General features: G+C 35.5%; 1 protein-coding gene across 1 annotated transcript in view; it reads left to right on the top strand.

Annotated features, from left to right (window-relative positions):
• The window catches only part of LOC138308712 (polyamine-transporting ATPase 13A3-like), an 86,529-nt gene that overhangs the window by 18,856 nt on the left and 40,952 nt on the right, over positions 1-26,721 (top strand). The window contains exons 4-12 of the mRNA XM_069249744.1: positions 5,400-5,485; positions 18,433-18,600; positions 18,954-19,027; positions 19,344-19,348; positions 21,475-21,479; positions 21,789-21,877; positions 22,594-22,668; positions 23,111-23,180; positions 25,303-25,437. Coding sequence (XP_069105845.1) covers positions 5,400-5,485; positions 18,433-18,600; positions 18,954-19,027; positions 19,344-19,348; positions 21,475-21,479; positions 21,789-21,877; positions 22,594-22,668; positions 23,111-23,180; positions 25,303-25,437 — 707 coding nt within the window. The remainder of the gene's footprint in view (positions 1-5,399; positions 5,486-18,432; positions 18,601-18,953; positions 19,028-19,343; positions 19,349-21,474; positions 21,480-21,788; positions 21,878-22,593; positions 22,669-23,110; positions 23,181-25,302; positions 25,438-26,721) is intronic.

Consider the following 26,721-nt stretch of genomic DNA (forward strand, 5'->3'; position numbering starts at 1 on the left):
CTTGTGTGTTAAGGTTGAATACTAAAGATGTAGTCTTTCTGAGAGTATAGCCGTACTGTAACTGGGTATGTCACTGGTGACAACATTTCGAGCCTCTGTCCATAGACCAGTCCAACATTCACAACATTGTCTGGCTGCTTCATTTTCTCCTTCATATGTCTATGTTGTTATAGGCACTGAACTCTCACCTTATAAAGAAACATAGAAAAATATTTCAACATTTTGTGAGAATTATTGTAATGAATTACATATATTGTAAATGAGGAATTACCTCCTGTGACCCTCTCCACATCAGTGGGACTTAAACATAAGTAAAGGCTTTCATGTATTTCTCTCCTTATTGTAAACTTTAACTTTTAGGTATGCGTCGGGAAATGTACGTAAGACTAAATACATACTCTCACAAATGTATTTCATGTATTTCTCTCCTTATTGTAAACTTTTAACTTTTAGGTATGCATCGGGAAATGTACATAGGACTAAATACATGCCCTAAACACAGTATAAATACATGCCCTAAACACAGTATAGAATGTTTTAAGTCTGAATTTCTCACATAACATGGTGTTAATAGGGTTTTCCTCTGCTTATTTTGGTCCAGGCTATGATTTTAATTTATTTTAGCTTAATCCATCAAATGGACCATTATGGTCAGTAGTTATCCTTAAAGTGAACAGTGGAAATTCTAAACCGTCCTCCCGGCTCACTATGTCCATGGTTACATTTCCACGCAGCCTCGCTTTCAATGCTTTCAACTTTTCTTAACTTTAATGGTCAGAACTGGGAAACTAAGCAGAACTTGACCGTCGTATTAATATGCGAGAACTTTTGGAAGGCAAATGAACGCATTTACACTGGTTTTCTTTGCTCGACTATTCACTTTAATGAAACTGAAATAGATTTGGGTGATTATTCAAAAAGGCAAATTATATTATACCTAAATTACCCCTAGAGGATGTGCAATCAGTTTTAGTATCATTGTACATGTATATATGTGTGTATAAGGCCAAGAGGTCATATCGTTTTGGTGTTTGAGGGATTAGATATATTTTTGTTTACCAAGCAGATTTTTTGTATGAAATATGAATTTGACCTTATAGATTAAGATGAAAAATAGAATTTATGACTTTAATGACACAGATGTGAAAGAGAAGATGGGGCTATGAATTGTAGACCATGCCTGTCATATCACTTCCTTTGTCTATTCCTTTTACATTGTACAACCTCCCATCCAGATTTCAGATGGAGGTTGGAGATGTATGTCGTACAATTGTATGGTAGGTACAGACAGTTCTTGTCTAGGTGAAACGTTACTTATTCTGCTAAGTTTAACAACCCTGTATACAATAATGACATCAGTAATGTGGAAGTAATTTGAAGAGCTGTGATAAATAGACGTAGTATATATTACCTATTATCTCCCCTTACAGTAGCTACCTATTATCTCCATATTCAGTAGCTACCTATTATCTCCCCTTACAGTAGCTTCCTATTACCGGTATCTCCTCTTACAGTAGCTACCTATTATCTCCCCTTACAGTAGCTTCCTATTACCGGTATCTCCTCTTACAGTAGCTACCTATTATCTCCCCTTACAGTAGCTACCTATTATCTCCATATTCAGTAGCTACCTATTATCTCCCCTTACAGTATCTTCTTATTATCTCCCCTTACAGTAGCTTCCTATTATCTCCCCTTACAGTAGCTTCCTATTATCTACCTTTTCAGTAGCTACCTATTATCTCCCCTTACAGTAGCTTCCTATTATCTCCCCTTACATTAGCTACTTATTATCTCCATAGTCAGTAGCTACCTATTATCTCCCCTTACAGTAGCTTCCTGTTATCTCCCCTCGCAGTAGTTTCCTATTATCTCCCCTTATAGTAATTACCTATTATCTCCCCTTACAGTAGATACCTATTATCTCCCCTTACAGTAGCTACCTATTATCTCCATATTCAGTAGCTACCTATTATCTCCCCTTACAGTAGCTTCCTATTATCTCCCATACAGTAGCTTCCTATTGTCTCCCCTTATAGTAATTACCTATTATCTCCCCTTACAGTAGCTACCTATTATCTCCCCTTACAGTAGCTTCCTATTATCTCCCTTTTCAGTAGCTACCTATTATCTTCCCTTACAGTAGCTACCTATTATCTCCCCTTACAGTAGCTTCCTATTATCTCCCCTTACAGTAGCTTCCTATTACCGGTATCTCCTCTTACAGTAGCTACCTATTATCTCCCCTTACAGTAGCTACCTATTATCTCCATATTCAGTAGCTACCTATTATCTCCCCTTACAGTATCTTCTTATTATCTCCCCTTACAGTAGCTTCCTATTATCTCCCCTTACAGTAGCTTCCTATTATCTACCTTTTCAGTAGCTACCTATTATCTCCCCTTACAGTAGCTTCCTATTATCTCCCCTTACATTAGCTACTTATTATCTCCATAGTCAGTAGCTACCTATTATCTCCCCTTACAGTAGCTTCCTGTTATCTCCCCTCGCAGTAGTTTCCTATTATCTCCCCTTATAGTAATTACCTATTATCTCCCCTTACAGTAGATACCTATTATCTCCCCTTACAGTAGCTACCTATTATCTCCATATTCAGTAGCTACCTATTATCTCCCCTTACAGTAGCTTCCTATTATCTCCCCTTACAGTAGCTTCCTATTATCTCCCCTTACAGTAGCTACCTATTATCTCCCCTTACAGTAGCTACCTATTATCTCCCCTTACAGTAGCTTCCTATTATCTCCCTTTTCAGTAGCTACCTATTATCTTCCCTTACAGTAGCTACCTATTATCTCCCCTTACAGTAGCTACCTATTATCTCCCCTTACAGTAGCTTCCTATTATCTCCCTTTACAGTAACATTCTTATAGCTCTCTGTGATCAATTGACTTCAGAAAATTTATTTGATAATTCTCTATCAAAATATTTCATTGTTTATTTATTATGCTTATTTGGTTGAAAATATGGATAATTTAAAACATGATGAGCTATTTTTATTGAGCTATAAAATTACACAACTATTTATTACGATTACTGGTATTGATATAAAAAAATTGATCAAAAATGAAAATCTATACTCTTAAAGACATTTTTATTAGGTATAATTATTATCTTCATATGAATTTTAGTCTTGATGTAAAGTAATGAAATGACTTTTGGAAAACAAGTTATTGAAGGGACAATTCTGTGAGGCTAATTCGTGATATAACCACGAAGCAAAATATGACATAAATAATGATTAAGCAGGTACAACATGTACGCTGTACCCTTACCCGAGTCAAAGTCACGCACATTAAACAAATTCAATACATAACTACTGAGGAGTTGATGAAATTATTTTTATACATGAACATGCATCTTATAATGTTAACACAACTGTAAGAGCGTTTTGAGTAATTCTAGAATAAAAATTCTTTATTACACAGGCAAGGGTCAGGGTTCGGCATACACTTCATGCTATGTATAATGGCTATTGAACATTTCACATACAATTGACAACGGTGGGCTTTTCTGGAATATCACAGTAAAACCAACTAATCCGATTTCCATTAGAACTGGTTTGTTTCCGAAACATGTGCAAGTTTTAATGTACTCTTAGACCGAAACCGAATTGTCCCTTTAATATCAATGGTATGATAAATCAAAATAAGTTTCATGAATCATCAATGTGTATACTTTTATTATACAGAGAAGTCACACTGCAGACATTCATTATTATATTACATACATGTATACACACGAATACGAATACACTTTGTAAATGTTATGTACACTTACTTTGTAGAAATAAAATAAAATAATATTTTATTGGTGTTTTAAAAAGTCTTTTACAGGTCGTTGAAAAGTTCTTTACCCTGAATACCTTTATAAATAGTTGTAAAATGTATGTACCCTTGTAAATACAAATATATTAGTCAGAGCATGTATATATATATTTCACTTCAAATTCACTGCAATATGATACACATAAGAGATATGAAAATGGAGTAAAATAGGTTTACATTAAGTTCAACATTAAGGTATCTTAATGTAAGTGACTTACAGTGCTTAGCTACTGGCTGTTATTTATACCTTTCCTACCCAAACGTATGCCAGGATATATATTGATCAATTGTCTGTCCATTGTTCATTCATTCAGACTAAAATATACAAGTTTTACCAGTTCAATTTAGCTAAAACTGACCGGTATCTGAAATGATCTTGACATGGTCCTGACTAAGTTTTGTACATGTTACCAGGTCAAGTCTGTCTAAAACTAAAATCCAAGATGGATGTTAAAACAATATCTTAAGGCCCTTGGGCCTCTTGTTAGATTTACCATCTGTCCAGAAATTCCAAGCAGGTTCTCATAAAATGAAGGGGTTAAGAAGAATAATATCTACAACCAAATTTGTTCGATGAATGACTTTGACTTTAATCAAGTCCATAGAGGTTCATCTGAATATGTGATTGTGATAGAAAAGAGACTCTATACAGGCCAAACATCTGCTAATTATACACAGCTTTAAAGATAAACAAACTTTTTTCAAATAGTTCAAAGTCATGTGCAAAAATTCATTAACCGTATTTCTGATGTCCTGTATGTACTATAACTCACCACCTGCCATGAAAATTGAAGCCACAAGTGGAATCATTGTTACCTGACAATTCAACAAGTGGGTGTCTTTGTTATCTTACGATTCAACAAGTGGGTGTCTTTGTTATCTTACGATTCAACAAGTGGGTGTCTTTGTTACCTTACGATTCAACAAGTGAGTGTCTTTGTTACCTGACGAGGCAACATGTGGATACCATTGTTACCTGAATCCAGGTGTAAATAAAATATTGTTAACTCTTTTCACATAAAATTAGTTGCTTGAACATTGTTACAAATATGCAAATCCTCAACTATTAACCAGTCAGTTGTTTGAATGACGAATTTTTACACATGCTTAATTGTTTATGTAAACCGGCGCATTACCATTGGTTCCATTGCTTCGACAAATAAACCTTTTCATAATACCAACATTAACTGCTAGGAGATAGTGTTCTTTGATTTATTCAGGTTACAAAATTACCGGTATGTCATAGCCCAAGATTCCTTTCTCTGTTACTTGCTAGAAAATCTTGTTCCCATAATCTTATCATTGACGCATCCCTTAGTATTGAATTCTGTGAAATCATATAAAAAAGAGTCATTAGTAAATATAACAATTTCTTATGGTCCAACTTTTGATATATTTTTGGCTCAATAATACAACAATATGATTTTTAAACTGCTGTCCAAGTGAACCTTCCCTTTCCATAAAATACCTGTATAGCTTGTCAAACAACATAATTACAGAAGTGTTCCTTAATTGTGATAAATATTAAAACTTCTGACTTTTGTTTGTTTACAGATCTGAAGATAAAGACTGGCAGGGCTGGCCCCCCTGCCATGAAGTCTGGCTACCAATATATCAACCCTGGCCAAGAGGATCAGATGGTAGGTAATAGTAGATACTAGATTGACACGACCTATATATAGGTCAGGTGGATCGGATGGTGGGTAATAGTAGATACTAGATAGACATGACCTAAATATAGGTCAGGAGGATCAGATGGTAGGTAATAGTAGATACTAGATAGACACAACCTATATATAGGTCAGGAGGATCAGATGGTGGGTAATAGTAGATACTAGATAGACACATCCTATATATAAGTCAGGAGGATCAGATGGTGGGTAATAGTAGATACAAGATAGACACATCCTATATATAAGTCAGGAGGATCAGATTGTGGGTAATAGTAGATACTAGATAGACACATCCTATATATAAGTCAGGAGGATCAGATGGTGGGTAATAGTAGATACTAGATAGACACGACCTATATATAGGTCAGGAGGATCAGATGGTGGGTAATAGTAGATACTAGATAGACACGACCTATATATAGGTCAGGAGGATCAGGTGGTGGGTAATAGTAGATACTAGATAGACATGACCTATATATAGGTCAGGAGGATCAGATGGTGGGTAATGGTAGATACTAGATAGACACGACCTATATATAGGTCAGGAGGATCAGATGGTGGGTAATAGTAGATACTAGATAGACATGACCTATATATAGGTCAGGAGGATCAGATGGTGGGTAATAGTAGATACTAGATAGACATGACCTATATATAGGTCAGGAGGATCAGATGGTGGGTAATAGTAGATACTAGATAGACATGACCTATATATAGGTCAGGAGGATCAGATGGTGGGTAATAGTAGATACTAGATAGACACATCCTATATATAGGTCAGGAGGATCAGATGGTGGGTAATAGTAGATACTAGATAGACACGACCTATATATAGGTCAGGAGGATCAGATGGTGGGTAATATTAGATACTAGATAGACACGACCTATATATAGGTCAGGAGGATCAGATGGTGGGTAATAGTAGATACTAGATAGACACAACCTATATATAAGTCAGGAGGATCAGATGGTGGGTAATAGTAGATACTAGATAGACAGACCTATATATAGGTCAGGAGGATCAGATGGTGGGTAATAGTAGATACTAGATAGACACGACCTATATATAGGTCAGGAGGATCAGATGGTGGGTAATAGTAGATACTAGATAGACACGACCTATATATAGGTCAGGAGGATCAGATGGTGGGTAATAGTAGATACTAGATAGACATGACCTATATATAGGTCAGGAGGATCAGATGGTGGGTAATAGTAGATACTAGATAGACATGACCTATATATAGGTCAGGAGGATCAGATGGTGGGTAATAGTAGATACTAGATAGACACAACCTATATATAGGTCAGGAGGATCAGATGGTGGGTAATAGTAGATACTAGATAGACATGACCTATATATAGGTCAGGAGGATCAGATGGTGGGTAATAGTAGATACTAGATAGACACGTGACCTATATATAGGTCAGGAGGATCAGATGGTGGGTAATAGTAGATACTAGATAGACACAGACCTATATATAGGTCAGGAGGATCAGATGGTGGGTAATAGTAGATACTAGATAGACATGACCTATATATAGGTCAGGAGGATCAGATGGTGGGTAATAGTAGATACTAGATAGACAGACCTATATATATAGGTCAGGAGGATCAGATGGTGGGTAATAGTAGATACTAGATAGACACATCCTATATATAGGTCAGGAGGATCAGATGGTGGGTAATAGTAGATACTAGATAGACACATACCTATATATAGGTCAGGAGGATCAGATGGTGGGTAATAGTAGATACTAGATAGACACAACCTATATATAGGTCAGGAGGATCAGATGGTGGGTAATAGTAGATACTAGATAGACACAACCTATATATAAGTCAGGAGGATCAGATGGTGGGTAATAGTAGATACTAGATAGACAGACCTATATATAGGTCAGGAGGATCAGATGGTGGGTAATAGTAGATACTAGATAGACACGACCTATATATAGGTCAGGAGGATCAGATGGTGGGTAATAGTAGATACTAGATAGACACGACCTATATATAGGTCAGGAGGATCAGATGGTGGGTAATAGTAGATACTAGATAGACACATCCTATATATAGGTCAGGAGGATCAGATGGTGGGTAATAGTAGATACTAGATAGACACGACCTATATATAGGTCAGGAGGATCAGATGGTGGGTAATAGTAGATACTAGATAGACATGACCTATATATAGGTCAGGAGGATCAGATGGTGGGTAATAGTAGATACTAGATAGACATGACCTATATATAGGTCAGGAGGATCAGATGGTGGGTAATAGTAGATACTAGATAGACATGACCTATATATAGGTCAGGAGGATCAGATGGTGGGTAATAGTAGATACTAGATAGACATGACCTATATATAGGTCAGGAGGATCAGATGGTGGGTAATAGGAGATACTAGATAGACATGACCTATATATAGGTCAGGAGGATCAGATGGTGGGTAATAGTAGATACTAGATAGACATGACCTATATATAGGTCAGGAGGATCAGATGGTGGGTAATAGTAGATACTAGATAGACACAACCTATATATAGGTAAGGAGGATTAGATGGTAGGTAATAGTAGATACTAGATAGACATGACCTATATATAGGTCAGGAGGATCAGATGGTGGGTAATAGTAGATACTAGATTGACATGACCTATATATAGGTCAGGAGGATCAGATGGTGGGTAATGGAAGATACTAGATAGACATGACCTATATATAGGTCAGGAGGATCAGATAGTGGGTAATAGTAGATACTAGATTGACATGACCTATATATATAGGTCAGGAGGATCAGATGGTGGGTAATAGTAGATACTAGATAGACATGACCTATATATAGGTCAGGAGGATCAGATGGTGGGTAATAGTAGATACTAGATAGACATGACCTATATATAGGTCAGGAGGATCAGATGGTGGGTAATAGTAGATACTAGATAGACATGACCTATATATAGGTCAGGAGGATCAGATGGTGGGTAATAGTAGATACTAGATAGACACGACCTATATATAGGTCAGGAGGATCAGATGGTGGGTAATAGTAGATACTAGATAGACACGACCTATATATAGGTCAGGAGGATCAGATGGTGGGTAATAGTAGATACTAGATAGACATGACCTATATGTAGGTCAGGAGGATCAGATGGTGGGTAATAGTAGATACTAGATAGACATGACCTATATATAGGTCAGGAGGATCAGATGGTGGGTAATAGTAGATACTAGATAGACATGACCTATATATAGGTCAGGAGGATCAGATGGTGGGTAATAGTAGATACTAGATAGACACGACCTATATATAGGTCAGGAGGATCAGATGGTGGGTAATAGTAGATACTAGATAGATATATCACCTATATATAGGTCAGGAGGATCAGATGGTGGGTAATAGTAGATACTAGATAGACACGACCTATATATAGGTCAGGAGGATCAGATGGTGGGTAATAGTAGATACTAGATAGACATGACCTATATATAGGTCAGGAGGATCAGATGGTGGGTAATAGTAGATACTAGATAGACACGACCTATATATAGGTCAGGAGGATCAGATGGTGGGTAATAGTAGATACTAGATAGACACGACCTATATATAGGTCAGGAGGATCAGATGGTGGGTAATAGTAGATACTAGATAGACACGACCTATATATAGGTCAGGAGGATCAGATGGTGGGTAATAGTAGATACTAGATAGACATGACCTATATATAGGTCAGGAGGATCAGATGGTGGGTAATAGTAGATACTAGATAGACATGACCTATATATAGGTCAGGAGGATCAGATGGTGGGTAATAGTAGATACTAGATAGACATGACCTATATATAGGTCAGGAGGATCAGATGGTGGGTAATAGTAGATACTAGATAGACATGACCTATATATAGGTCAGGAGGATCAGATGGTGGGTAATAGTAGATACTAGATAGACATGACCTATATATAGGTCAGGAGGATCAGATGGTGGGTAATAGTAGATACTAGATAGACATGACCTATATATAGGTCAGGAGGATCAGATGGTGGGTAATAGTAGATACTAGATAGACATGACCTATATATAGGTCAGGAGGATCAGATGGTGGGTAATAGTAGATACTAGATAGACACAACCTATATATAGGTCAGGAGGATCAGATGGTGGGTAATAGTAGATACTAGATAGACATGACCTATATATAGGTCAGGAGGATCAGATGGTGGGTAATAGTAGATACTAGATAGACATGACCTATATATAGGTCAGGAGGATCAGATGGTGGGTAATAGTAGATACTAGATAGACATGACCTATATATAGGTCAGGAGGATCAGATGGTGGGTAATAGTAGATACTAGATAGACATGACCTATATATAGGTCAGGAGGATCAGATGATGGGTAATAGTAGATACTAGATAGACATGACCTATATATAGGTCAGGAGGATCAGATGGTGGGTAATAGTAGATACTAGATAGACATGACCTATATATAGGTCAGGAGGATCAGATGGTGGGTAATAGTAGATACTAGATAGACACATGACCTATATATAGGTCAGGAGGATCAGATGGTGGGTAATAGTAGATACTAGATAGACATGACCTATATATAGGTCAGGAGGATCAGATGGTGGGTAATAGTAGATACTAGATAGACACAACCTATATATATGTCAGGAGGATCAGATGGTGGGTAATAGTAGATACTAGATAGACATGACCTATATATAGGTCAGGAGGATCAGATGGTGGGTAATAGTAGATACTAGATAGACATGACCTATATATAGGTCAGGAGGATCAGATGGTGGGTAATAGTAGATACTAGATAGACATATCACCTATATATAGGTCAGTAGGAACAGATGGTGGGTAATAGTAGATACTAGATAGACACAACCTATATATATGTCAGGAGGATCAGATGGTGGGTAATAGTAGATACTAGATAGACATGACCTATATATAGGTCAGGAGGATCAGATGGTGGGTAATAGTAGATACTAGATAGACACAACCTATATATAGGTCAGGAGGATCAGATGGTGGGTAATAGTAGATACTAGATAGACATGACCTATATATAGGTCAGGAGGATCAGATGGTGGGTAATAGTAGATACTAGATAGACACGACCTATATATAGGTCAGGAGGATCAGATGGTGGGTAATAGTAGATACTAGATAGACATGACCTATATATAGGTCAGGAGGATCAGATGGTGGGTAATAGTAGATACTAGATAGACACGACCTATATATAGGTCAGGAGGATTAGATGGTGGGTAATAGTAGATACTAGATAGACACAACCTATATATATGTCAGGAGGATCAGATGGTGGGTAATAGTAGATACTAGATAGACATGACCTATATATAGGTCAGGAGGATCAGATGGTGGGTAATAGTATAGTAGATACTAGATAGACACAACCTATATATATGTCAGGAAGATCAGATGGTGGGTAATAGTAGATACTAGATAGACATGACCTATATATAGGTCAGGAGGATCAGATGGTGGGTAATAGTAGATACTAGATAGACACGACCTATATATAGGTCAGGAGGATCAGATGGTGGGTAATAGTAGATACTAGATAGACATGACCTATATATAGGTCAGGAGGATCAGATGGTGGGTAATAGTAGATACTAGATAAACATGACCTTATATATAGGTCAGGAGGATCAGATGGTGGGTAATAGTAGATACTAGATAGACATAACCTATATGTAGGTCAGGAGGATCAGATGGTGGGTAATAGTAGATACTAGATAGACACGACTTATATATAGGTCAGGAGGATCAGATGGTGGGTAATAGTAGATACTAGATAGACATGACCTATATATAGGTCAGGAGGATCAGATGGTGGGTAATAGTAGATACTAGATTGACAAGACCTATATATAGGTCAGGAGGATCAGATGGTAGGTAATAGTAGATACTAGATTGACACGACCTATATATAGGTCAGGAGGATCAGATGGTGGGTAATAGTAGATACTAGATAGACACATCCTATATATAGGTCAGGAGGATCAGATGGTGGGTAATAGTAGATACTAGATAGACACAACCTATATATAGGTTAGGAGGATTAGATGGTGGGTAATAGTAGATACTAGATAGACATGACCTATATATAGGTCAGGAGGATCAGATGGTGGGTAATAGTAGATACTAGATAGACATGACTTATATATAGGTCAGGAGGATCAGATGGTGGGTAATAGTAGATACTAGATAGACACGACCTATATATAGGTCAGGAGGATCAGATGGTGGGTAATAGTAGATACTAGATAGACATGACCTATATATAGGTCAGGAGGATCAGATGGTGGGTAATAGTAGATACTAGATAGACATGACCTATATATAGGTCAGGAGGATCAGATGGTGGGTAATAGTAGATACTAGATTGACACGACCTATATATAGGTCAGGAGGATCAGATGGTGGGTAATAGTAGATACTAAATAGACGTGACCTATATATAGGTCAGGAGGATCAGATGGTTGGTAATAGTAGATACTAGATAGACACGACCTATATATAGGTCAGGAGGATCAGATGGTGGGTAATAGTAGATACTAGATAGACGTGACCTATATATAGGTCAGGAGGATCAGATGGTGGGTAAAAGTAGATACTAAATAGACGTGACCTATATATAGGTCAGGAGGATCAGATGGTGGGTAATGGAAGATACTAGATAGACACATCCTATATAAAGGTCAGGAGGATCAGATGGTGGGTAATGGTAGATACTAGATAGACACATCCTATATATAGGTCAGGAGGATCAGATGGTGGGTAATAGTAGATACTAGATAGACACGACCTATATATAGGTCAGGAGGATCAGATTGTTGGTAATGGTTGATACTAGATAGACACAATCTACCATATTTGACGTAAATAATGCCCAGGGCACTTAGATATCTGTTACAAAGGGAGTACTTATTGATAATGTTCCAAAATGTAAGTTTTCGATAAAAAAGTTAGCCATATTTTAAATATTTCTGTTGAAAAACATTGTTAAATCAATTGAAAGGGGACATTTATACAACTTCAGCTTTTCTTCAGAAAAGGGGGGGGCTGCTTAATAGGGTATATATAGGCAAGGAAGATTAAGCATAAAGTCAGGATATGCTATAAGATATATGGCATACTCTAAACTTTGTATCCGCATATCACAAAACAATTGGAATAACAGTTGTGTTTATGGCATACATGGAGATCAATATTTATAGATACAAATCATTTCACACAGGATTTGTTTGTATACAGAGTAAGTTGTAGATCACTGATAACTGTGGTTTATACATGATCTATCAGTATATATCTGGAAAAAAACACTATGTATTATGAAAGCATTTGAATTTTAAAGGTTACGTTAATCACACCTGTTCTATTGATCGACTGATTTCATTTCATATATTTTGAAATATATCAGAGAAAATATTTAGGCTAAATAGTTTATGAAAATTAATTTAAACATACCGGTACTTATTTTAGGGTAAGTACGTTTCGGGCTGTCTTTGAAGCGCTACATTAATATACATTGCTTTTTGAAAAAGGGTATTTTTGGTATTGAACCAAAGAATTCAGCCAATTTATATGATATTGATATAGATTTTCACATTCCATATCAATACCTTTGATATCATGGTGACCATCATTGGAAACATCAGTCTTGTTCTTACCACTTCGGATAGGTGACACTTACTAAGGTTTAATTGATATAGTTAATATCCCGCTGACCACACACTGGCCACATATGAGGGGTGGCCGCTTATTCAGGTTTGATACAATTAATATCCCACTGACCACACACTGGCCACATATGAGGGGTGGCTGCTTATTCAGGTTTGATACAATTAATATCCCACTGACACACACTGGCCCATATGAGGGGTGGCTGCTTGTTCAGGTTTGTTACAATTTATATCCCACTGACCACACACTGACCACATATGAGGGGTAGCCGCTTATTCAGGTTTGATACAATTTATATCCCGCTGACCACACACTGGCCACAAATGAGGGGTGGCCGCTTATTCAGGTTTGATACAATTAATATCCCACTGACCACACACTGGCCCATATGAGGGGTGGCTGCTTGTTCAGGTTTGTTACAATTTATATCCCACTGACACACACACTGACCACATATGAGGGGTAGCCGCTTATTCAGGTTTGATACAATTTATATCCCGCTGACCACACACACTGGCCACAAATGAGGGGTGGCCGCTTATTCAGGTTTGATACAATTAATATCCCACTGACCACACACTGACCACATATGAGGGTCGGCTGCTTATTCAGGTTTGATATAATTAATATCCCGCTGACCACACACTGGCCACATATGAGGGATGGCTACTTATTCAGGTTTGATATAATTAATATCCCACTGACCACACACTGACCACATATGAGGGGTGGCCGCTTATTCAGGTTTGATACAATTAATATCCCACTGTCCACACACTGGCCACATATGAGGGGTGGCTGCTTATTCAGGTTTGTTACAATTTATATCCCACTGACCACACACTGACCACATATATGAGGGATGGCGCTTATTCAGGTTTGATATTATTAATATCCCACTGACCACACACTGACCACATATGAGGGGTGGCCGCTTATTCAGGTTTGATACAATTTATATCCTGCTGACCACACACTGGCCACATATGAGGGATGGCTGCTTATTCAGATTTGATACAATTAATATCCTGCTGACCACACACTGACCACATATGAGGGGTGGCCGCTTAGTCAGGTTTGCTATAATTAATATCCACTGACCACACACTGACCACATATGAGGGGTGGCCGCTTATTCAGTTTTGATACAATTTATATCCTGCTGACCACACACTGGCCACATATGAGGGGTGGCCGCTTATTCAGGTTTGTTACAATTTATATCCCACTGACCACACACTGACCACATATGAGGGGTGGCCGCTTATTCAGGTTTGATATAATTAATATCCCACTGACCACACACTGACCACATGAGGGTGGGCTGCTTATTTAGGATTGATATAATTAATATCCCGCTGACCACACACTGGCCACATATGAGGAATTGGCTGCTTATTCAGGTTTGATATAATTAATATCCCACTGACCACACACTGACCACATATGAGGGGTGGCCGCTTATTCAGGTTTGCTATAATTAATATCCCACTGACCACACACTGACCACATATGAGGAGTGGCCGCTTATTCAGGTTTGATACAATTAATATCCTGCTGCTGACCACACACTGGCCACATATGAGGGGTGGCTGTTTATTCAGGTTTGTTACAATTTATATCCACACTGACACACACTGACCACATATGAGGGGTGGCAGCTTATTCAGGTTTGATATAATTAATATCCCACTGACCACACACTGACCACATGAGGGTGGGCTGCTTATTCAGGATTGATATTAATTAATATCCCGCTGACCACACACTGACCACATATGAGGTGTGGCCGCTTATTCAGGTTTGATACAATTAATATCCTGCTGACCACACACTGACCACATATGAGGGGTGGCTGCTTATTCAGGTTTGATACAATTAATATCCCGCTGACCACACACTGACCACATATGAGGGGTGGCCGCTTATTCAGGTTTGATACAATTTTATATCCTGCTGACCACACACTGGCCACATATGAGGGATGGCTGCTTATTCAGGTTTGATACAATTAATATCCCGCTGACCACACACTGGCCACATATGAGGGGTGGCCGCTTATTCAGGTTTGGTACAATTAATATTCTGCGGACAGACTGGCCACATATGAGACTTGGCCGCTTATTGCAGGTTTAACCGCAATTTTCATGTATATTTCCAGATTATGTGAATTTATAATGTACAAAATGGTTTAAAACAGTTATTAAAGGGTTTGTGACACAAAAAGTGATAAAGTTGTCTATAGATTGGGCCCCCTTTAAGATCACCGAAATAGCCCACTCCATGGGGATAGCAAATACACACACTGAGATACCAGGCTATACATAGGGCCATCTGGGCAGCTGACCGATATGCAAAAATTTATTGCGATAACGAGGGCTGTCAGCCAGCACATGTCACTGGTTCACCGACTGGCTCACCGCTGCTGATGAGACAGACACCAATAGAGCTAAACACCTAAACTTACACCTAAACTTATCCTGTGTTTCACATGAAATAATTAAAGGCTGTCATTATAAATTCAGTGTGGTGCAATGTGCTGCTTATGGCTGCTATAACAATCACAGAAATAAAATAAGTTAAAATAAAATAAGTTTTTTTAAAACAAGTTCTTTCGCTTTCAAAAAAGAAGAGTATTCAAAATACATGGTTGCATTATATAAGTGTCAAGTTTGAGCTGACAGAAAATCATCATTTGTGTGAATAGATGTATTATATGGAGGCATTAAATGAAAAGGTGACCTATTATCTATGACCTGATAATGGCATCTATTGCACATTTATGTTATAATTACTCAGCCCTGTTTGTTAGTAAACATTATAGATGGAATGTGCCTATTTCAAATGTGTGTTTACTTGTAACAACTTAAGGACAATTTATCATCACCATTGCCTGCTACTTAATTACTCATACGAATGCTACAATACACATTATTAAACAGATAATTGCATAGTATCAGTAATAATATCTGGCTGTATAGTCGTATAAATACATTATATCGAGAAGAGGATTGATGTAATGTATATAAATATTGCAACGAAAGTTACATTTCATAATAATAAATATATCAATAGGTAAATTAATAATAATATAATAAACAATTTACAGAGATGTTTTTTATTGAAAACTATGCAATTGACATTATATCTCACAACAGCAGACCGTAGATTCCGATTCCGTAACCATTGGATCACAGAAACCACATGAACACCTGTTGAAAATAAAAAATACCGGTATAAAACAAAATATGTATCCACAACATAAAATGGAAAAATTAACTTTTGGTAATTGAACAATGTAATTAGCTTTGTCTCACAGTTGTAACCAATGTCATTATTATACATTCCTCTGTTGTTAAGAATACAATCCTCATTTACCGAATTCTTCAATTGTTTATTGACATAGTAATAAAGTGTATTACACATTGTTGTCATTGTTGTTAATTAAAAAAAAGAGATTTTATTGAGATACATGTATATTTGTAATATGTAGGTATGTAAAATTAGTGTAGTAATTATATAAGTCGTAAGTCACTGATATCAATCATACAAATGCATTTAGGTTAATGCATTTATAAAGTAATAAAAGGAGAAATTTATTGTTCTCAATGGATGATTTTAATGTAAAAAAAATAATTATGTAAGATATATTACAGATTATGTTCACTTATTAAAAAGAAATCATCTGATGAATACCCATGAAGACATCCACATCTATATTTAATGCTAATAAATTAAAATAATCATAGATCTATTACAAACCATGCTATGTTTGTCAACCGATCTTCTTGGTTTTCTTGATCAGCATCTGAAACATCTGGGGATGTTACCCCCTCCTCCGTAGAAAGAGAATTATCAGTGTTCATCAAAAGGTCAAACTGGTATGGGATAATGTCCAGAACAAATCCCAAAGCAGGGATATCACTGTCATTGTTTTCCACAGCAGATTAAAAAAAAAATACTAGAAGACTCTGTAGTGTTTTTCTCTCTAAATATATAGTATCTACAGCAGACAGCAGAGCATGGTTGAAACGGATGACGTGTTGGTACCACGTGACTGGCTAGCTGATTAAAGTTTTTCTCCACCGCAGCAATTTACCCTTACTGCCCTTAAAGTAGATAAACAGCTTTGCGGAGTGCTGTGAAACGTGTGTCAGCCAACATTGATGGTGTCAAACTATCAGAAAATTTATAAAAAGGTTTTTGTGTCACAAACCCTTTAAAAGTTAGAATAGTTTTTTGCACTTTTATGTCACGATAAAAGCCATGGTATCATTTTACTCTAACGTCTCGTAGTTTATACTTCCTGTACAATAACAATCAAACATTCTTAACAACACAAAAGAGTATACCAAAGAACCTTTTCAAGGTGACATATATTTCATGTCGCTCTAGTTCATCAGAACAGTTGGATAGTGTTCAGTTTCAAAATCACAAAAGATGACATTCTGAATGGTTTCATTATTTAAAGAGTTGAGAGTTACTTTAGCTGCATGATTACATTTTTTGTGTTCTTGACACACCACTCATGTACACCCCCAGGGAGGCAAACTAGAAAAAGGCCACCAAGGGCAACATAAACATTCAAAGCGTAATCTATATGTTTATCCTATACTCTTCTTATTAGGGTTTTAGTTCTAACCTTGAACTTGATATAATGCAAAATGTTTTGAATGAATATCATTCATGTATTTTGTATGTGTATATAGCATCCTTATTGAGTTTTAAATAATTTTTAAATGAAAAATGATATCTGTCACAAATATTTCTGCTCTATTTGCCTTTATTTTTTTTTAATGTAATGGACAGCTTCTCTTTCATTAATGCACCGGTTTGTCAGATTCTCAGATTCTAGGCCAGACAAATATTTATCATATGAAGTGAGTTTTTGTCTCATTTACTGAATTCACTTGATGAGCAATACAGGCCGTCTGGGCCTCTTGTTATGTTTCTTCCACGGGGAAGGTATGGAGATTTTTACTGCCGTTGGTAATTGCTTTACATATTCAATAAGTGATGCTGTCACTAATGTCTTGTAGGTTGTGTCTGTCATGGAATGATTTTTAGTAATGTGCAGCAGGGAGACATGCTTGTCAACTCCTCAATGTTTTACTCACTGGCATTGTATTTTAAAAGTTCAGCTAAAATTTTGGTCTCCATAATGTTTTGTACACAGGAAATCCATGGCTACGAGAGAAGCTTTATCTGGACAGTGATTGTGTGGATATTTATCTTCCTCACCGTCGGCTTACTGCGACTCTTCTTCTATTGGTTTCCACATCTGATGATCCGGTCCACACATACTAAATGTTCACTGGCCGTGGCAACTGTCGTCGTCCTCAAGGTGAGTTTAAGGTCATGTCAATCTATGAGAGTTCAAGGTCAACATACCTCAGTCCGAAGCGAAGGTGACATCACTTATTATCAAAGTCATTTGCATTTTGTTGATTATTTAATCTACTTCAGATTTCCATTGATTTATTTTTTTAGTAATGGATAAGTACAACTTGCAGAAATGGTGTCATAAGATGATAGACTTTATCAGGGAGATTTTCTTAAATTATAATGAAAGTTTTGAAAATTTGAATTGATAAATTGTTGAATTGATGTGATATGAAAATGTGGAAATTATTACAAAAACTGAGCTTCTCCAACTAACAAAGGGAGGTAACTTGTAAGAAATTGTTACACCAACAGGACCAGTACCTCCAATGGTACGTGTCACGTATCAGAGTATTGAGAGTCGACGATCAAGTTCAAAATATGTCAAGGTGAGTACATGTTACATCATAATTAGGTTATAGATTTGGTTAGTAATAAATATTATGTTACTGTTTAGATTTGGTTAGTAACAAATAGTATGTTACTGTTTAGATTTGGTTAGTGTAACAAATAGTATGTTACTGTTTAGATTTGGTCAGTAACAAATAGTATGTTACTGTTTAGATTTGGTTAGTAACAAATAGTATGTTACTGTTTAGATTTGGTTAGTAACAAATAGTATGTTACTGTTTAGATTTGGTCAGTAACAAATAGTATGTTACTGTTTAGATTTGGTTAGTAACAAATAGTATGTTACTGTTTTAGATTTGGTCAGTAACAAATATATGTTACTGTTTAGATTTGGTTAGTAACAAATAGTATGTTACTGTTTAGATTTGGTTAGTAACAAATAGTATGTTACTGTTTAGATTTGTAGTAACAAATAGTATGTTACTGTTTAGATTTGGTTAGTAACAAATAGTATGTTACTGTTTAGATTTGGTTAGTAACAAATAGTATAGTTACTGTTTAGATTTGGTTAGTAAACAAATATACATTACTGTTTAGATTTGGTTAGTAACAAATAGTATGTTACTGTTTAGATTTGGTTAGTAACAAATAGTATGTTACTGTTTAGATTTGGTTAGTAACAAATAGTATGTTACTGTTTAGATTTGGTTAGTAACAAATAGTATGTTACTGTTTAGATTTGGTCAGTAACAAATAGTATGTTACTGTTTAGATTTGGTTAGTAACAAATAGTATGTTACTGTTTAGATTTGGTTAGTAACAAATAGTATGTTACTGTTTAGATTTGGTTAGTAACAAATAGTATGTTACTGTTTAGATTTGGTTAGTAACAAATAGTATGTTACTGTTTAGATTTGGTTAGTAACAAATAGTATGTTACTATTTAGATTTGGTTAGTAACAAATAGTATGTTACTGTTTAGATTTGGTCAGTAACAAATAGTATGTTACTGTTTAGATTTGGTTAGTAACAAATAGTATGTTACTGTTTAGATTTGGTTAGTAACAAATAGTATGTACTGTTTAGATTTGGTTAGTAACAAATAGTATGTTACTGTTTAGATTTGGTTAGTAACAAATAGTAGGTTACTGTTTAGATTTGGTTAGTAACAAATAGTATGTTACTGTTTAGATTTGGTTAGTAACAAATAGTAGGTTACTGTTTAGATTTGGTTAGTAACAAATAGTATGTTACTGTTTAGATTTGGTTAGTAACAAATAGTAGTTACTGTTTAGATTGGTAGTAACAAATAGTATGTTACTGTTTAGATTTGGTTAGTAACAAATAGTATGTTACTGTTTAGATTTGGTTAGTAACAAATAGTATGTTACTGTTTAGATTGGTTAACATAATTGAATGTAAAATAGTAGTTACTGTTTAGATTTGGTTAGTAACAAATAGTATTGTAGTAACAAATAGTTTACTGTTTAGATTTGGTTAGTAACAAATAGTTGTTACTGTTTAGATTTGGTTAGTAACAATATATGTACTGTTAGATTTGGTTGTAACAATTTGTAGTATACTGTTTAGATTTGGTAGTAACAAATATATTACTGTTTAGATTTGGTTAGTAACAATAGTATTTACTGTTTAGATTGTTATAAAATTATACTGTTAGATTTGGTTAGTAACAAATAGTATGTATACTGTTTAGATTTGGTAGTAACAAATATATGTTACTGTTTAGATTTGGTTAGTAACAAATAGTATGTTACTGTTTAGATTTGGTCAGTAACAAATAGTATGTTACTGTTTAGATTTGGTTAGTAACAAATAGTATGTTACTGTTTAGATTTGGTTAGTAACAAATAGTATGTTACTGTTTAGATTTGGTCAGTAACAAATAGTATGTTACTGTTTAGATTTGGTTAGTAACAAATAGTATGTTACTGTTTAGATTTGGTTAGTAACAAATAGTATGTTACTGTTTAGATTTGGTTAGTAACAAATAGTATGTTACTGTTTAGATTTGGTTAGTAACAAATAGTAGTTACTGTTTAGATTTGGTTAGTAACAAATAGTATGTTACTGTTTAGATTTGGTTAGTAACAAATAGTATGTTACTGTTTAGATTTGGTTAGTAACAAATAGTATGTTACTGTTTAGATTTGGTTAGTAACAAATAGTACATTACTGTTTAGATTTGGTTAGTAACAAATAGTATGTTACTGTTTAGATTTGTTAGTAACAAATAGTATGTTACTGTTTAGATTTGGTTAGTAACAAATAGTATGTTACTGTTTAGATTTGGTTAGTAACAAATAGTACATTACTGTTTAGATTTGGTTAGTAACAAATAGTACATTACTGTTTAGATTTGGTTAGTAACAAATAGTACATTACTGTTTAGATTTGGTTAGTAACAAATAGTACATTACTGTTTAGATTTGGTTAGTAACAAATAGTACATTACTGTTTATTTTAGATTTGGTTAGTAACAAATAGTACATTTACTGTTTAGATTTGGTTAGTAACAAATAGTACATTACTGTTTAGATTTGGTCAGTAACAAATAGTAATATTATTGGTTAAATATTGTTAGGTAACAAATAGTAATTACTGTTTAGATTTGGTTAGTAACAAATAGTTGTTACTGTTTAGATTTGTGTCAGTAACAAATAATATGTTCTTGTTTAGATTTGGTCAGTAAGAAATAGTATGTTACTGTTTCGATTTAATCCTTACTCATTGATACTATTTTTCGACTCCAGCTGGAAATAATTTTTTCTCTTTGTACAGGAACAGCAAGTTAGATTCGTCAGATTTTTTGTCACCAAGAAAGTAAAATTCTTGTGGAATACTGATGGACAGTGCTTTGAAAAGGCCAGGTAAATGATTTAAACAAATTTAAAAAAAAAATGAAAACCAACTAGAAAGTACAAGGAGATGAAAAAGTTAAAAAGCAGTTGAAATTTTATGTGATTGACAAGCATAAACACAATCTGGTAAAAAAATGTTCAAACTAGATTTGGGGAAACTCATTTGATGTCATACATAAATTAAAAACTTTCTGCTTTCAAATACTTTTAGGTCATCGGACCTATTGTCATCGTGCATCGTCCATCAGCGTGCGCCGTCCATCGTTGTGCACCGTGCGGAAAGTGTTTATTCAGAAGGCTTCTTCTCAACGAAAGGCCCTGGTTACTATTATTTGGCCTGTAGAATGCTGGCATGAATGGCTACCAAGTTTGTTCAAATGAATGACCTTGACCTTCATTCAAGGTCATAGGGGTCAAAAAGGCTAAAATCTTTAAAAGACTTCTTCTCAAGAACCGAAAGGCCCAGGGTACTCATATTATGCCTGTTGAATGCTGGGATGAAGGGCTACCAAGTTTGTTCAAATGAATGACCTTGACCTTCATTCAAGGTCACAGGGAATCCCTGTCAGGGAACCTTCATTCATGGTTTGATTGCCCTAATTGTTTTCCACTACCATATTCTTTGATGTGTTGTATTGTGCCAAAAGTCAGATGACCGTTAAGGCCCATGGGCCTCTTGTCTTTACAGAATATGTGACAATGTTTGTTTGTTTATTTATTTACAGTGGATTGGTTGCTAATGTAAGCTGCTCATTTTTCCATCAACAGAAAGGTCTCAGTGTGGATGCTCAGATCAAGAAGTAAGTTGTTATTTCATCTGTCGAAAAATCAGCAAAACTTTGGTATTTTAACAGTAATATGTTGCTGAGCATGGACGAGCCAAATTGTAACAGGTGCAACATTGTCTTACTATAAAACTGATTTTATTTGTAAAGACGTGCGAGAATTTCCCTTAGAAAGGTGACAAAGTCTATGTCTTGTTATTTCAGAAGATGGTTAAGTTTATTAAATGTATGTTGTAGAAAAGGAATATGATATGAGCACAAACATAGCACTGATGATACAAACTTAATAGTTGAAATAAAAAAACACCTATCTTATTTTCAAAGTATCTAAAAAAAATTAGGTATTCTATGTTCCAAAATGTTTATTTCTAGATAAAATATGTAAAATATATTCTGAAAGTTATTGTCATGATCCTAGAAAATAAAAGTTTCTAATTATATGATTATCTGATTTCAGACGGGTGATCTACGGCATCAACTCTATTAGGGTGCATGTCACACCTATCCTTGAACTTCTTGTTAAACAGGTAGGTATAGTGTTTGTTTTCTTGTGTCTATAAATGTCATGGTCTGTGCTGAATTATACATTCTTATGATTCCTAGTGCTTGCTGTATCAATGATGTACAGAAAATGTAATAAGTGGTGTACTTACACTGTGTTAAAGATGCTCCACCGCCATCAGAGCATAAACGAAACTCATCATATTTAAGCAATAATTGTTGTTTAATTGTGTATTTACAGTATATGTCTAAATAACACAAAAAATAATATATAATAATTCATTTTGCTTTTGGTGCATGTGCAATCAGTATTTCATTCCATATAGTATATAATTAGTGCCACAGAATTTTTTCGGGATGCAATTATCTATTTTTAATATTTTTATCTTTAAGTAAAATTAGAATCTCAAACCTTTCAATGTTGGTAATGGTGTAAAGTAAGTAACTTTTGTAACTGAAGAAAAATACTAAATCATCTGCTGCTGTTTTTGATATCAAAAAAATACCATTTGTTGGTGGTGGAGCATCTTTAAATTTTGAAATCGTTAAATGTTGTATAATTACATGATTACCCTTTTCATCATTAACCTGGTTATAAATATTGCACATGAATATTCAGTGAGATTGGATTGAATTTGCAGGTTTTTCCCATTGTATTTGATAATGCAATTTGCACGCGGTTATATTTTTCTGTCAGATTATCTCCCCTTACTCAGTTTGGCATGTCTAGATTTTTGAGAAATCAGCGAATGGAACCATACTATGTTTACTGTCTGTCTTTTCTATATCAATCTTTGTATTTAGCATTAATGTCACATTTTTTTAATTTCATTAGGTTTGGGGGGTTGGGGGGGAAACAAACAATTGTCACCTTTCGTCTGTGGTCCGTCTGTCCTTCCGTCCTTCCTTTAACAATACTTGTTACCGCTATTTCTCAGAAAGTAATGAAGGGATCTTTCTCAAATTTCATATGTAGGTTCCCCTAGGACCCTAGTTGTGCATAATGCATTCTGGAACTGATCGGCCAACAAGATGGCCGACCGGCCGCCATTTTGGATTTTGATAGTTAAAGTTTGTTACCACTATTCCTCAGAAATTACTGAAGGGATCTCTCTGAAATTCCATATCTAGGTTCCCCTTGTGCATAGTACCTTTTGGACTGATTGATCAACAAGATGGCCAACTGGCTGCCATCTTGGATTTCATGTATGAAATTTGTTGTCGCTGTTTCTCAGAAAGTACAGAAGCCATCTGTCTCAAATTTTATATACAGTATATTTGAAAAAGTTTGAAAAGCAGGGTAAAGATCCCTCTTTCCATTGTCAGACATAGATCATTCTTTGGTGGGCGCCAAGATCCCTCTGAGACCCTTGTTAAAAGTTTTGCATTTAGCTGAGAGTGTTTCTCAAAAAGTTTAAGTCCAATCCTTTCTAAACTTTAAAAGTAGCTAAAGGCCATCATTATCACCTCAATACACCTATTTATTGCAGACGCTGTGAAACTTAGTGATACTAAACTTTACATAGCTCTTTTTCTCAAAAAGTATAAATTTCATCCTAAACAATCTTGGAACGTAGCTAAAGGACATCATTATCACCTCAACACACCTAATTATTACAGAAATCATTTCAGCATGTGTATGGGGTTGAGATGCTGTAGAACATAATTATGCTGCATTTCACTTTTCCTTCCTTTTGTTTTACTTTCAAATGTTTTTAAATATTCCATTATAGTAATGATATATTTCAATAAATAAACAATGCGGTACTGGCGATGCTTATAATTACGCTTAATTCTTGTTTTCAGATTATCTCCCCTTTCAACATCTTACGAGTATTTTCCTGTTTGCTGTGGTACGCTGATGAGTATTATTACTACGCCTCCTGTATTGTATTAATTTTGATCGTTTTTGTTTTCCAGATTATCTCCCCTTTCTACATCTTCCAAGTATTTTCCTGTTCGCTGTGGTATGCTGATGAGTATTATTACTACGCCTCCTGTATTGTATTAATTTTGATCGTTTTTGTTTTCCAGATTATCTCCCCTTTCTACATCTTCCAAGTATTTTCCTGTTCGCTGTGGTATGCTGATGAGTATTATTACTACGCCTCCTGTATTGTATTAATTTTGATCGTTTTTGTTTTCCAGATTATCTCCCCTTTCTACATCTTCCAAGTATTTTCCTGTTCGCTGTGGTATGCTGATGAGTATTATTACTATGCTTCCTGTATTGTATTGATGTCCATCATCTCCATCACACTCTTTATATACCAGACACGGAAGGTAGGCATTCATAGTTAACACGACATTCAGTGAAGTAAGCATACGTCCACATGTAAAGACTCCCCCACCCACCCTCTTCCTGTAGAAGTATAGGCTAGTTATGATACTATAGGGAAACATACATTACTACTCTATCATGTGAACGATGGGACAAGGAAGTAATTCCAACCGTGTGGACAAAACAAAATTGTCAAATTTTCGAGGCGATCTGCCCCTTTATCAAGACATACAAAACGAACACGATTACATACGATACGAACAGTAATGAGGGACAAAGCAGACAAATATTAAACTATATAGCACAGTGGAGCGCAATTTATGCTTCCGCAAGTGTCAGCCGAAGGCCGGACCTACAAAAAATGTATCCATGCTGTTCGGCAGAATGCTAAACTATGAGCGATGACTGGAAAGCGTGCCACTTGTGACGTCAAATGTGTGGCGAAATTTATTTATAGTGCTCATTGGTATAGGATGCAAATTTAGTCGCCTATTTCCTCGGTGTGTTTGCAAAGAAGCAAAGTCCCAAATTTTCCTGTAGTCGCCTTTTGCTGGGCAGCATATGTAAAGGATCAAAAACGTGCAGAACAGAACGGGAAAATGCTTGAAGTAGGTGAACGTACAAACTTATAGATTATTGATTTGTAAATCACATCTTAATAATGTTATAATATCACTAGATGTTTGATGATACACAGTGGCTTATTGACTTTGTATGTCTAAACAATGATGTAAACCCACTAAGTTTTACATCGCATAAATAAATTGATGTGAAAAAGACATATATAATACAGTAGAATATTTCTACTGTAAATTGTGAAAATAAGTCGGTTTATAGTAGCTTTATTTAAGCATTGAAGTCACTATGTTTTAATTTCATCGGGGTATGAGAGAAACTTTGTTTGCAAACTATGTGAATCCGCATAGCGGATTCTCACAAAAGTTTGCAAACAACATTTATTTCATACCCGATGAAATTGAAAAATAGTGACTTCAATGCTTATAATTAATTTTCCAAGGGATAATTTTTTCCAAATCATTACGCAACGTCAATGTTTCTATCGTGACGTCATGATTATGTTGGGTTTCCACACCATTCTCGGATTTTTTTTTGCATTGTGGAATGAAAAAAATGAATAGGCCAATCAGAAAGCCAGAAACAAAGAGAAAATTAATTATTACAGAATGTTTGTCTCAATGTCAGTGTGCTCCATCAGACAACGATCACAAAGGTATCCACAGTAATTAAATCAACATAATGGGGTAAGGAACGAAGTATTGTGTTCT

The sequence above is a fragment of the Argopecten irradians genome, chromosome 1, assembly GCF_041381155.1.
Source record: "Argopecten irradians isolate NY chromosome 1, Ai_NY, whole genome shotgun sequence".
Taxonomy (NCBI): Eukaryota; Metazoa; Mollusca; class Bivalvia; order Pectinida; family Pectinidae; genus Argopecten; species Argopecten irradians.